Below are 15,532 nucleotides of genomic sequence, written 5' to 3'. Positions count from 1 at the left end.
AAGTGTTGTAGATTTTAGGAAAAAAATGTTAAATAATAACTCTGTTAACATGTTTTCTATGATATTTTGAAGAACCGCAAGAAAATCTCCTGGGGAAAACTCCGTATTCTCAGTCCCATCCCGAAAGGGTTAAATTCTCAAAAAATAAGTTTTGTGTTGCTCATTTGGTCCATATAAAGAAAATATTTTGCACAGAATTTTCATAAAATAAGGAGAGCTATCCAACAAGGGATTACTTGTCCTGCTTTTTCATTTAAAAATTTCAAGACATATTCTTATCATCCATAGGAGTCACCATGATTTGTCAGAATGACACCATTCAACTTGCTTTGTGGGGTTTTGTGTGGATGAGTGTGTTTTATTCTCAGTTTTGAAATATACTAGTCTGCTATAACGAAACCTCATTAAAACCTGCAAACAGATTTTGTACACTTAAACCAAAAGTTTTTTTTTACCCCTACACACATTTGAAATTAAGAAAGCTATCAAAGTAGATGTCACTCATCTCCCTTTATCATTCAAACTTTTCAATAATTCACCTTACTTCCCCCCAAGTAGGACACCACATTTGTTCTAAATACCACCCTACGACTCTTCTCATATGTTTTCGTGTTTTGATGGTGCTAGTTTTGGTAATTTCTTATCCACTTTGAAACTATTTACATATTACGAGGTTGCAGACTGCGTGTGTATGTACGCATGTATTGGCAACATTATTTGATTTTGCTGAAATATAGTTGAATGTAGCATCCATGTGTTTGTACACTTTTTACTCATGTGATACTCAGACTTAGTGATATGTGTATTCTACTTTCAACTGGGCTAAGGGTTAGCAAGTGGACATAATCTTGCTACGCCAAGTCATAATTATTTTGTTGTCATAATCCTAAACGTGACATTCCAATGGTAAATGCTCCAATCATCATCAATACTTCTGGAGTACTCATCTGTTATGATCAACTTATTATTGCAGTTAACAACTGTGTTTTATGCAACGTGCAGTAACGTTTCATAATGTTTCTGTAATGAGAACTGATTTTATATTTTATGTGTAATTGTCACCTTTTATCTTCAAAAGTTCATCTGCCTCAGTCATATTTTGGTAGAGTAGCATTAATTATTACTGATATGGTTAATTAATTACAAATAAAACAAGCATAAAATTTTAGCACTCTTGTGCTAGCAGTAACAGTATTAAAATTTGCATGTATTACAAATGTTCCTTGCAGAATCTGGATGGTTCAAATGTAACAAGTTGACTGCAGTGGGTAATGCCTTTCACAGAGAACTGCATTTTTGACATTTACTATGTGAAACCATGACTCATAATTAAATGCATTCATGTATAATATCAAAATGGCATAAGTCACATTAAATTTCAGCTTATTTAGATAGATCAATAAAATTATCAGTAATTTTACCAATACACCAATATGCCTTATTTGTCAGTACCGAAAGCAATGGGACTGTCCCATCCCTTATTAAAATTATTGATGCAGGAATCTGCACATCATATGTCTTCATTGTTCAGCCAGTATTTGTTCAGAGGCCTTCTGGTTGGAGGTTCTAATGGGCAGGTCGAGTTTTCTGTAAAGAGTGAAACTTTCAATCATCTCAGTTTGAATATGAATGTATAGGGTGTTCCGTATAGGATGCCCATAGGATGCCCAATTAGAAAATTAAATAAGAATAGGCAAAATATCATGAAAATAGTTATATTTAATATATATGTAAGCAGTAACATCTCCCATTTATGTATGAAAGACAATGTCAGGCATATGTCCACCCGTACCGAGTCTGCATGCATTTATATGCTCCACAAAATTATTGATAACCCTCTCGCAGATGTCTGTCCCGATGCCTCCAATCACCCATATGATTTCTGCCTCCTTCAGTTCCAAAAAGGTTTCTGGTTTGTTGGCGTACACCTGTGATTTCACAACCCCCACGAGAAGAAATCACAGGGTGTAAGATCACATGACCTTGCCAGCCATTCCTGGTCACCGTGCAAAGAGATCACTTGTTGCGGTAATTTTTCATGGAGTAAGGGAAGTGTCTCATTGGACGAGTCAAAACAATTGAGGCTACATTAATCGGCATGACAACAGATACCAACATTGGTAAGAACAGGTCTGCCAACCTCGAAACAAAACAATAGCACTCTATTCAAATTCTGCATCCTATACGGAACACCCTTTACGTATGTTGCTGTGCATTCTAAGAATACTTAAAATGTATTTTCTTCTCCCTTGCAATTATTTACAGGAAGAAGACTCCAGTTCTGAGAGCGAGGATGAGGGTGACAAAAGAAAAGGAAAGAACAAGACTGACGTGTATGTGCCTCCAAAGTTAGCAGCTGTCTACTATGGTAAGTATTCAGTTGTTAGTTTAAAACTTTGATTATTGTCATTTTACACAAATTATAGCCTCTGACGAGAAAGAGAAAGATTTTCAAATTTACATAAGGAGGGAAACATTTGCCCAAATACGATGTGATACCAATAAAGAACTTTAAAAAATAGTAACAATATGGTATGCATGCTAAATATCATATTTGCAAACCTTGAAAGCATTTTGAGATGTGACATCCAATTTTTAGGAAACTCACCACAACTAGAGTAGTTCAGTCAAATTAGAGAAAAACAAAAACCTTGTTGGAATATGTAGTACTACTTAACTTGTATTTGTGACAAAAAGTGCCTAAGAATTCCATTGCCGGTCTCTGATAAATGACGTCATCAATATGGCAGCTGTCAGAATTTGTTGTGCAATCTTTAAACGTGAATAACGTCTCACTGAATAGTGATAGAACCTTCGTTTTTACACCAAACTAAAGGCAATCAATTGGACAATTTACAAAATGAAGTATTTTGTATGCATGTGACACATTTTCTGAAATACATTTATAAAAACGACAGAAAAATAATTTTTCATTACCTGTTTTAACGTTTCAGCATAAATTACTTAATAATTATAAAGGCCTATTAAACATTTTGACTTTATAATTGTAGACTGTTTTAAGAATTTCGCAACGGTACCTGGATCTCTTCTCTATCTTTAATCATAAGGGAGTTATTTGATATAATGTAGTGGTTGTTTACTAGCTGATATTCAGCTTTACGAGTGCGGTTGAAACATAAGGAAAGGCGTTAGATATATCACTTTTGGCAGACAACATGCCCTTTGGGGAGGGCATAAGTACATTCATTCCTGAATGCTCCAGGCCTCAAGTTTTTAAGCTCTCGTTCGTTGGTAATGATGTCATCAATATGGCAGTCTTAACGAATGGTTCTGTTCCTGAACCCTATTACTTCATTACAGTTATTTATCCTTCATGGCATTTGATTTACTTGCAAATTGCAGTTTAAAACTGTGTCATGAAAATACGAGGTTGAAGAAGATGCACTTTATCACATAACATTAAATATGGTGGTCAACGTGGTTGCCAAAATCTAAAAATAAGCATGATCTGGTTTGGAATCACTCTGTGTGTTTGGGAGGTTCCAGAATTCAATGGTGGCACCAAAATTAGAGCTTAACTAAGTCTATGAGATTATAATAGTTGTTTTTTGACAATCTATATACATATAGAGGGTGATGCAAAAATCCAACATCGCAGGCCAACTCTGTTATTAGAGCAGATAGCAAAAATCGAAAGTTATTTGATATGTGTGCATTCCAATCAAAGAGACATCTCGAATAGTTGACCACTATCAGATTTTGAATATTGTGATTTGTTTCCAAACACTAATTGCCCTACTGATTTGGTCTGGAAAAATTTGTTTCTTGGTCTGGACAACCTGGTAAAGTTAGGGAATTTTGTTTTTAAAAGAATATTTGTGAATATTTGAAAGGAAAACTCTTGTTAGATTGATATGAAAAAAATGTAGGAGGAGAAGTAAAAAATATCTGCACTTTCACCATAACTTTCTTTATGTTGGCCACACTGTCTGCAGCGCTCATGTGCTGAAAGGTGGTACTCTTTCTTTTGTTACAGAGTAAACATGGCTGCTCACTGGCAATGTGCACGAAGAAAGAACAGAGATCAGTGATCCGAGTTCTCTCGTCTGAATGTGTGTGAGGGGCTAAAATTCATCGCAGGCTTTAAGTAAGATCAAGGAACAGCACTCTATTACATAGATGTGTGTATGAGTGAATCGACAGGTTTAAAAATGGCCAGAAAAGCATGAAGCACGAAGCGGGAGCAGGATGCCCATCAACCTCCCCCACTGACGGGAATATTCAACAAGCTTGAGAGATGATTCTGACGAACCAACGGGTCACAGTCAACGAGGTGGCTTGTTCACAGCAAATTAGTCATCAGTGGCATGCCCAAGGGGGGATTATAACCCTTCCCCCTTTGGCCCAGTATTACTAAAAAAAAAAAAGAACATCAAAGGCAGGATAAGATGACAAATGAGGACAGACTACTAAAAAAAGTATACATAACCCCCTCCCCCCTTTCAAAAATTCTTTGCACTCCACTGTTATAGATCCACCAAGCTTTCTGAAACCTCGGAAAATATGCGAACTACAGTCTTCCCCATAACTTTAACTAGCGACACTGCTCCCGTGCCAGGGTTTCAGATGAGTTGGTGTATCTATAGACATGGTTCTGCGTACAAAATCATCCACGACAAGCATCAGATCACTGATCTCTGTTTTTCCTTGGTGCATACTGCCAGTGGAGCGGCCATGTTTACTCTGTAACAAAGAAAGAACCTTTCAGCACGTGAATGCTGAAGAGAGTGTGGCAAACCTAAAGAAAGTTAAGGTGAAAGTACGTATAGTTTTCGACTTGTTTTAGAATATTAACATTTATAAATGCACTCATTGCTTTGAATTGTTACAACTTTCAAGTATTGGTGTTGTGATTGCAAGAGGACCGGCACTCATGTCAGCTCAGCCATAGTTTTCAGTATTTCTTGCTATAGCATTGTTCTCCACGACATTGCAAGTCTGTCCAAAAGATCATTTCTCTTTAAAATATAATATTTTTTTAAAAAGAATCTTGTTCACTACATACTGTATGAATATAATAAAATAAATACATGTACTCTATGTGATCAAAAATATCTGGACACCAGGCAAAATGTGTGTTGCTCATAGTAGGCCACTCTGTGGTGCCATCTACAGTGAGGTGAGACAAGCAAGGGACCACTACAGGCAGCATAGTGCACGAGACAGCAGAATGGGTCGCTCGAAGGAACTTACAGACTTCAAATGTGGTGAAGTGATTGGGTGCCACAGGAGTAACAAGTCAGTGTGCGAGATATCCACTCTCCTAAAAATCCCGAAGTCCAGACATGTACAACCGCAAAACGTTCTGGCCGAGCGCCCATGTTGACAGACAGAGACTGCCGAGTGTTGAATAGGGTAGTACAAGAGAAACGGCAATCAGCGATCGCCACCATCACACAGGAATTCCAAACCAGGGCAGGATGTAATCCTAGCAGCATGACTGTGCGACGTGAGGTACGACGACTCGGTTACCATGGACGAGCAGCTGCCCATAAGACCCACATCACCCAACGAAACGCGAAGCGCCACCTCGCTTGGTGTTAGGGGAGGTGCAACTGGTCGTTAGAACAGTGGAAATCTGTGATGTGGAGTGACAAATTGCGTTATACTATGTGGCGATCCGATGGTCATGTGTGGGTGTGGCGAATGCCTCATGATTGACATTTTGCATCCTGTGTTGTGCCGACAGTGAAATTCGGTGGAGGTGGGATGACAGTTTGTGCATGTTTTTCCTGGAAGGGGCTTGGTTCTCTCATTGCTTTGCACAGTACTGTCGCTGCACATCATTACGTTGACATTTTACAAACGTTCATGCTGCCTACCATCGAAGAACAGTTCGCGGATAATGATTGCGTGTTTCAACACGACAATGCGCCCGTCCACTATGCGGGCTGCGTGGGACAGTGGTTTCAAGAGAACAACGTCCCACTTATGATCTGGCCTGCGCAAAGCCCCGATTTGAATCCCATTTAACATGTCTGGGATGTTTTGGAACGCTGACTTCGTGCCAGACCATGCCGACCAACATCCACTGCTCTTCTCATCTCGGCACTCCGTGAAGAATAGGCCACCATTCCCCAAGATACCTTTCACCACGTGATTGCCAGTATGCCTGCGAGAGTGGAGGCTGTCATCAAGGCCAAGGGTGGCCTCACATGGTATTGTTTGCCAGTGCATCCGATTGAGGATGCTTCGAACTTCACGCCCTAATTCCAGTAAGTGTCCGGATATTTTTGATCACATAGAGTATGTAGGATAGGGTGATACCATTTAACCCGAGTAATCTATTATTCGTAGTTACCAAGATATATTTAAACTTCCCGCTGAAAATGCCCTCGGTGTTCAGGCTTTATTGCATAAAACAGACCTTGTCATTTAAGGGTTAATCAGTAATCCGTTGCTTACCAATCTACAATGGTAAATGATTGCTTCAAATTAGAGAAGACACTTTGTGTGTATGAAGTATGAGGGTAAATGTGATGAAAACGTACAGAATTGCAGTACAGACTGTGTTCAGCTGAAAATGTGTAAGGTGTCAACTCTTATTTATAGAACATACTCAAGGCTGCAACAGTGGTAAAGTTAGCTTCTAAACTCCATTTTCATCATTTTGCAGATGGAGATCCCACTGCTTACTTGCACAAGCTGTGGTTTCTTGACCTCATGAAACATAAAACCTATAGAATTTCTATGGCAAATAAAAATTCAATATTCTTACACCAGCCTACAACACCAGCGAGTTTATGAATGGTTAGATTAATTGAATTAGGAGAAAGTTCCACAATGGTGTCACTTCCTGGGTAGATGACTTGGAAGGCTTTTGCAATTAGTGATGTGGCACATGCCTCTTGAAGATGATTTTTCCTGATGTAACCTGGCACTTAAAAATTTGCACAGCTCAACAATGTTGCATGCAAAAACCTGCAAGGGGAAAGAGCAAAAATAAAATTAGGGCCAGAAGTGACTCATGGTCACACATAGTCTTTCTTGCCTGTGATAAAATTGAAGAAAAACACAACAAAGCACAGATATTAAAGCTGTGTGTTTTTATGTTTGTCATTTGAGGTTTGTTGTGTTTTTTATCGTCATTTTAACACCAGTAAGACTATTTTAGTTATTGGAAGAATTCAACTACCTTCTTCTACATGAACATGTGGAACATACTGAGTATTGCTCTAAGTTGCTTATGAAAACTCCAGAATGCTCCTTTGGACAAAAATACAGATTTTCATGACTGGCAACTTTATTTTGGATCTTTAATTTTGTACCACACATGTCATTTTCCTGAGAAAGTAACAAAGTAATTCAAATTGAATTGGATTAGAATGATGTGGACCTTTCTCTGTCTGCCATATTCACAAGAAAATAACTTGTAAGAACTGTAGAGTGAATGTGTACTCCATGTTCACAGATGGAGATGAGACCGTAGCAGAACGACAAAAGAAGTTCTTGGAGGGAGCCAAGAAGAGGGCTCTGAGCAGCAGTATGATGCATGAACTGAGGGAGGAATACCTCGACACGCCCACTGAAGTCACGAGTGCTCATGCTGCACGGACCAGGATGTCAAAGGCGCAGAGAGAGAAACAAGAGTAAGTTATATATTCTTTGTATGTGTCTGTGTGTATGTATGTCAAATGTATTCTTATGCCTCAAATTTTATAATTTAAGTTGTCTTCCGGCAGTAATATTGTCTACACAAGCCGTGAATACCAAAAAGTATGTAGAAGACAGTTGTATTGTGACTATTCTCTGTCAATTATTTGCTGTAATGAAAATGACATGTTACGAGACTTGAAAAAATTCATAGCAGTTCAGTGATTCTCAAAAAAGTGTTGGACTACGTAATTAGTAATTAAGTGAAATATATGTGGCAGTACTTACAGAAATTAATTATAGGTAGAGGCATGCATATTTCGTTTTTGACGAAAACACGAAATGTGAAATAACACATTGTAATGTTAATTTTTCATGTTTCTGAAAGGTGTGAGGTTAGGGTGACCAGACATATACATTCAAAAAAGAGGACAGAGCATGGTGTAAAAGGAGGACAAAGTCATAAAAAAGAGGACACCAAAAAAAAATTGCAACTCATTTTGCCATTACTCATAAACACTTTGCTCACACATAAGTCTGATGATTTTTTCAATAATTTCTTCTTACCTTCAAGCAACGAAAGCAATCTCCTAATCTACTAATTAACACATGACAATCATAACTAAGAATATCTATATTTTGAAGCACAGAATTTTAATATTTTTCCAATTCTTGGATATTAGTTATCCCCATAAGTGAAAGCAAATGTAAGAGTAATCTTCGCTTTAACTCATTTCCAAAACCGAATTTAAAGTTTAGGTAGTTTAGATTGGGTCAAGAAATATGATTTTAATGCCACGAATATTTCTATCACTCTTCAACAGCAGGAGAAAGTGACAGCGCTCTTGCAATTTACCTCATATTCGTTTCTTCCATCCTTTAAAAACTGGATATTTTCTTGCAAGATCATTGATGAATTTACACTTTCGCTTCGTTATTTCATAAAAGAAAACTTAATAGTCAAAATTCTCACTACGCGTTTCTCTATCGCCTATGTATGACTCGAAATTGAACTGGGCGACATCTGTGATGGAGTGGTTAGCACACCGAGCCAGAATGCCAGAGGTCCCGGGTTCTAATCCCAGACTGGGCATGGGTGTTCTTTGTGGGTAACCCTTCATCAAAATCATTATATCATCACTCATCCTCATCTTCGCAATTAGCCAAAAATTGCAGAAAAGTGAATTAAAATAAACCATATCAATCAATCGAAAAGAACTGCTCAGACTAAATTGTTTCGCAAGTCTCAGATTCCGAAGCAACGAGTTGGAATAATACGTACTAGTGACTAGGGGTGTGCGGGCCAGAACATTTTTTGGTTGGGGTGGGAAATTTTTTTAAATCCCGACCTTCGGGATGGGAAAAATTTGCAATTTTCCAACCAAGCTGGGAAATTTTCGGGCCGGGAAATGTTAAAAATTTCCCGATGCTGGGGAAATCACAAATTTTACATGTCATTTTCCCTTAAGCTTTCTTTCTGAAATTTCTTAAACAAAAGCTAACAATTTGTGAGAAGTGTCAAGACACTTACAATGCAAAAAACATCAAGAATTAACCACTTTCAAAAATGACCATTTGAAAGTTCCTGACTTTTCGGGATCCCGAGCACTCGGAAAATACCGAATGGTCATTTTAAAAAGTCGTTAGTTCTCGAAGTTTTCTGCATTGTAAGTGTCTGGAACTTCTCAGAAAATGTTAGTTTTTATTCCAGAAATGCAAAAATAATCACTTAAGGTGAAAACGACGTGTAGAATTCAAGATTTCCAGAGCTTCGGGAACTTTCGAACATTTCCCGTCCTGAAAATTTCCGGGAAATTGCTAGTTTCTCACGTCCCGAATAATTTTTTTTAAAAAAAATTCTCGCACACCCCTACCTACCGATGACTCGGTCGGCAAAGTGATCTTGTTCAGCTCCCAGATGCTAGGTGAGCATTGCTTGAATACTTAACGTGCCCCAAGTGATATGATGATCCTTATGTGTGGAAGCATTCTCTATGCAGCATATTTGCTACGGTCGATGCTATACTCTTCCCAAAAAAGGAGGACATGTCCGGATAAAAGAGAGCGTCTGGTCACCCTATGTGAGGTGCATTTTCCTACCTTGTTTTGACAGAAATAATGTGAAATAAACTGCAAAATGCGAAATATACTCTTAAACACGAAATTTACCATTTATATACCTAATGCGACACTTTCTGAAATCTGAAGTATCCTGTGAGTAATGCAATTCACGGAAAATTGATTAATTCTGCTGTAAATATTTGAGAAGCAAAAATGGACCCCTTTACAGAGGAATAAACTTAATACTCTGGTAACTACATAAACGTGCTGTTAGAAGGGATAAGTTTATTTTGTGTAATAAGTGCAGTTTTTAAATCAAATTTAAGATTATATTCACAATTTTAAAACCAAAATGTCATTTTATATAGTGATCACTTTTGATGTGATTATTCACTGCTACAACACCGAAATTTTATTTTATTTACAGCTTTTGAACCCGAAATAGACTGTTTTGTACCGAATTTCGCTTTTTTATTTACCAAAAATATGTGCCTCTACGTATAACCATACTGTCGCTCATAATGTCCGATCTGTACACCTCACAATTGCTGGTGACTCTATCCCGGCATCCGCTTCTGAGTGTGCAAAACTCTGATTACTGTACATACCTCGCAGTCTGTGAGGAACTGTAAGAGAACTGCAAATTTTCTCCTAGCACTGACCTAAAATGACTGTGCTGCAACTGCGTCAATTACAGCCACATGCTACCTCATCCTGCCTGCATTTGCATGACCAGCACTCTATTGGAACTTATTTCCTCGATGCCCCTCGTATATAAACTTTCGGAAGCTGTTATCAACATTGTGCTCCTGTTTTAATATTTGATTAGCTAAATCATGCACCTGTACAATGCAGTAGATTCTGCTTCCCATATATAAAATTCTTGCCTTAAATTTATATGTATTTCCCTGATCGCCAGTACTTGTATGCACCATGAATGTTTGTACTGCGGGAGAAGTTCCATTGATAATGGAAGGAAATATGACATTTTGTGTTATATGATTTCATTGTTTCACTTTCAGAACATGTACTCCCAATTGTCAGGTTTAGGGGATTACAGGGGTTTTGGTGCCAAGCAGACATTATGTGTGTGCATCGAATAAGCCACAATTTCCTCTGTCTAAATCTCGCTCAGATGTGCAAGGGTTAAGTTTGCTTTACAGAGAAAAGAGAAGTATGATACAAGTGTTAATCATTGAAAAATGAGTTGCACTCATGGTTCTTGCGAATTTCAGAAGGTAGATATTTTCAGGAGAATTACACTGATAAACAATGAAATACTCCTTTAAATAAAACTAAGTGATCTTTATGTATTCAGATGTGCTGATAACGAATATCGCATCCGTTTTCCTGTATCACCTAAATTTTTTGCAGAACACCCACATTTTATAGTGTTATGGTTTCAGGTCTCCGCAGCCTGCTCCGTATCCAGCTTAACGTTTCGTTCCTAACAAATGGATAAGAACCTTTTATGGACCTTGTGTGTTTATGACTGACACTTAATATTTCATGAAGGAAACATGTGGCAGTAGAGTAATTTCCTGTTTCTCTGTTAAAATTTGTTCTTTTGTGGGTTAGTTGAGTCTTAACTTCCTTTCCGATAACTTCGCGAGTAGCCATATTTTATGTTTGTGTATGTTCGTGAAATTGTGAATGTAATATTGTGTATAGTGAAGTGAAGTGTAAGTTGTATTTTAACAAAACGATCAGAGCATTCATAATTGTTTTTTAAAGAAATATATTATAATTCAAATAATGAGTTCGCCATGTCACGCAAATGTGTGAATAACCCGAACTTGTTTTGTTATATTTGCGGGGAATTTACTCCGAAGTCACAGAGAAATACTATCACTCCTATAGTGAAAAAAGCATATGAGTTGTATTTTGGAAGTAAAGTAGACGAGGGAAAAAGCTGGGCACCAGGTAAAATTTGTTGTAATTGTTCACGAACTTTACGTGGTTGGCTTAATGGCACTCACAAATAAATGCCATTCGGAGACCCTGTAATATGGACAGAACAGATGGATCATACTACGAATTGTTACTTCTGTTTAACAAACATAGTGGGATAAAACATTCTATATTTTATCCTGATGTTTCTTCAGCTAAGAAACCTATGTGTCATGATTTTATACCAATTCCTAAGCCTCCTAAAGAATGGACAGTGGATGAAACCGAACCAAGCAGTGCTTCTCCAGATGACGAACCTGGACTCTCATATTCAAACACCGATCCAAATTTTCCTGATCCAAATATACCTCACTTTATTTCCCAATCCGAACTAAATGATCTAGTCAGAGACCTCAACCTTTCTAAAGTTCAAGCTGAATTATTAGGTTCTCGTCTCCGAGGGTGGAATTTATTACAAGATGGTGTTAAGGTGTCATATCGGAAACGCCAACAATCACTGACACATTTTCTTTCTGTTAGTAATGAAGTGTTATCAGCGCATGGGGTGCAATATGTCCTTGAAAATTCAATTTTTACATTCGCATTTGGACTTTTTCCCCCCCTGACTTGGACGCGGTTAGTGACGAATGCGGCGAGAGATTTCACCAGAATATTTCTATCATGGAGAAACTATATGCAGGAAAATCGGTACAGAACATGTTAGCAGACTACTGTTGGAACCTCAAGGAAGAGGTTTCTGGTGGCAGTTACAAACAGCAGAGTTCAAGAAAGAAATTTTGAAAATGTGAGTAAAAATGTGTTTTTTTTTCCTTTTTTTGCATGAAATTTCTTCATTGAACAGTCAAAATCAGTCCTATATATATTTTTTAATTTTTTCATATTTCATAGTTATTCACTACAATATTTAAATCTTATTTCATGAGCAAACAAACAAAAATAATTTCAAATTTCGATGTATTATTACAAAGGGAATTAAATTTTCATTAAAAACAAAAAATGAAAATCCAGGGAAAACGATAGGTGATACAGCATTTCTACTTTCAGATTTGGATTCAGCGGGGTCGAATTATAAATAATCACCTATTTTCGTTCAAAGGAGCAAAAAAAAGTTTGAATTTGTTCATCAGTGTTATCTGCTGGAGGATCAATGTCTTCTCTGTTCAGGATCTTGCATATTGTCGCGAAAGTAGAGTAACCAGGATTCCTCTGCAAGAGTGCCTGGAACTTGTTCAAAATTTTCAAACTTTTTTCTCCTCGTACATCACTGAGTTTCATATTCGCATCTTGAACAGTAACCATTGACTCCTGAAGGGAAAGTCCGCCAGTTTCTAATTTCGTTATGCTGTGAGGAATCCAGCCGAAATTACTTTGAACGCACGCAATAACAGAATGAACTTTTGGTTCATTGAATGCAAGTTGTGATTCACTTACAGAGAAAGCAGATTTCACTGGAAAGGACTCAACAATGGATTTCACATCTTGAAAACGTTCACTGTAAAAGTGGATAGCTTGAATCCATTTTTCCCATCTTGTTAACACAGGTTCAAGGGCCAATGGTACATCACGTAAATGTTTTCTGTAATACTGCACATGCTGTGGAGCTTTCACAAACACTTTTTTCGTGGATGAAATTACTTTGTTCGCATTTGGAAAATTGCTCCTTACTTCTTCAGCCATATGCTGAAGAGCATGGGCTAAGCAGGTGAAGTGAATCAAATTGGGGAAAGAACTTTAAGCACAGTTGCGACTTTTAACATGTAAGCCGTTACACCGGAATACAAAACAATCACTTTTAGCTCCTGCACGCCCATCTCGACCACAACACACTAAGACCGTCAGTCACAAAATGCGCAACTGTTGCACTGGGGTAGCACTGTCAGAGACGATTCCACGCAGGTAAAACAGCGATAGCGAAAGATCAGGCGAGGCCAGGCTTACTCGGTAGCTCAGTTGTTAGAGCAATGGCACGGTATGCCAGAGACCCGGGTTTGAGTCCTGGTCAAGCCTGCATTTTTCGATGAAAATTTCTACGTATTCATTCATTTGTTTCTTGGAAGAGACTAACTGCTTCTTTTTTATGTGTAGAGCACTTCACGTGTGTTGTTCCAACTGCGACTTCATGGAACATCCTATCTTTTTGTCACAAACGTGACACATTACAACTTTTCCATCAGTGGTGAAGGGGTTGTCTATTACCAGCCACGACCTTAGTTTTTCTGCAAGCGTACAAGCAACGGGAACCATTGCCAAAACAAACATGCCTATTCAATGCTAACGCCTCTCAATCAACTCGAATGTCTAATGCAAGTCAGCAGCAATAATCCGGAGCCTCTAGTATCAGTCAGTCTTGTTTACGTTTGAGCTACTCCACCTAGTGTTTCAAAAGTTGCACAACCCATACTTTGAAAATTTATATCATGAAAACCGTACGAGATATTTACACCGGGTTTTTTGCATTATAAAGCCTGATCCATTGAGATATTTTTGAATGCTTAACATTATCAATTTATTCCATACAGAAAGTTAAATAAATTAATAACTGGCGAAAGGCAGCGTTATTTTTTTTTCTTTCAGAAATGCACTTTTGAGTGAGAAAACTATGTAAGAAATTATCAGATTCGTAATTAGACGTCTGATGAGTGATGCCATGCCAATCTGTCATTTTCAACCAATAATGATCATGTACATCATTTGATTGATTTATGACTGCTGATTTTATGGGTTGATTTATGACTGCTGATTTTATGGGTTGAGTGAAAAAGTGCCATTTTTGGCACATATCTCCATAGCTGGCAACACCAGCAGGATGAAATTTTGTCACCAGACGCACGCAACATGTGACTAAGTATTGTCCATACATTTATGTGAAAAATTAAAATCATAATTTTGGGCCAAAATTTAACTATTAAGTGTAAATTTATCCTCACCTGGCAACACTGTAATTCCAACACCACTTGTTACAAAATGGTAAGGGCGAGTCATAAATGCGGCAACTATACGTCTACTTTTTTATTATTATTACAATTTGGACATTAAGTGTTCCGATTAAATCACTTAACTAATCATGTAGGTTATCACTGGGTTAATAAATTTATGTTATCATTTATCCAAATAAAAGCAATTACAATATTTTATAAACATTGTTAATTTGCTGAAAACATCTGAGAATTGATCTTCAACAGTAAATACCAACTCTTAACAATATGTAGGATCATTTGTTGGTGTGGCGGAGTGGTTAGCACATTGCGCCACGACGGCAGAGATCCCAGGTTCGAATCCTGGTCGGGGTATGGTTGTTTGAGAGTGTCCATTCATCAATTTCATCATATCATCACTCATCCCCATCATCGCAAATTATCCAAAAGTGGCACAAGAAGAGAAGAAAAATAAAGCAAATCAATCAATCAATCAAATGTTGTCAAGTCTGAAAACAGAAACAGTCTGACAACAATAGTAAACGATATACTCATGTGTCACAGTACACCAACCTTCCAAGTTTTTTTTGTTTTTTTTGTGGAACGGTACCACGTGGAATGCATGAGGATTTTCAGAAGACTATATTCTGCTGTTTTGGCTGTTTACATAACCATTCAAACCTTTGGTGAAAAACACGAAATCAAGAATTTTGATGCCATTTTCTTTGATTGATAAGGATAAACACTTGACGTACTGCAGGTGGTTTCGATCTCTAATGTGTTGAAGTTCTTGAACAGTGCGAAAACAATATGGCTTTAGGGTAGTTTTCTTCACAGTCCTATGAGCACTGCAAAGTGACAAGTTGACTTGGGACGGAAGTTTCCTCAGGTTATTGGTTGGACATTGTTTCAGGCATTTACGCACATCCCCCACTGCGACAGGGATAAAACCGATGGACGATTACTTCGTGTTGTGTCACTTACACTTCCAGTTTCTAGAAATCGACGCACTAGTCTTAAAACAGTTGCTT

At 37.7% G+C, this 15,532-nt stretch overlaps 1 protein-coding gene across 1 annotated transcript in view; it reads left to right on the top strand.

Annotated features, from left to right (window-relative positions):
- Positions 1 to 15,532, top strand: part of LOC145991365 (neuroguidin) — an 83,731-nt gene that overhangs the window by 41,065 nt on the left and 27,134 nt on the right. The window contains exons 5-6 of the mRNA XM_083127359.1: positions 2,266 to 2,368; positions 7,433 to 7,610. Of these exons, the coding sequence (XP_082983485.1) occupies positions 2,266 to 2,368; positions 7,433 to 7,610 (281 nt within the window). The remainder of the gene's footprint in view (positions 1 to 2,265; positions 2,369 to 7,432; positions 7,611 to 15,532) is intronic.

This window comes from Lepisma saccharinum, chromosome 8, assembly GCF_977018435.1.
Source record: "Lepisma saccharinum chromosome 8, izLepSacc3.1, whole genome shotgun sequence".
NCBI lineage: Eukaryota > Metazoa > Arthropoda > Insecta > Zygentoma > Lepismatidae > Lepisma > Lepisma saccharinum.
This window is presented reverse-complemented; position numbering and strand designations above follow the sequence as displayed.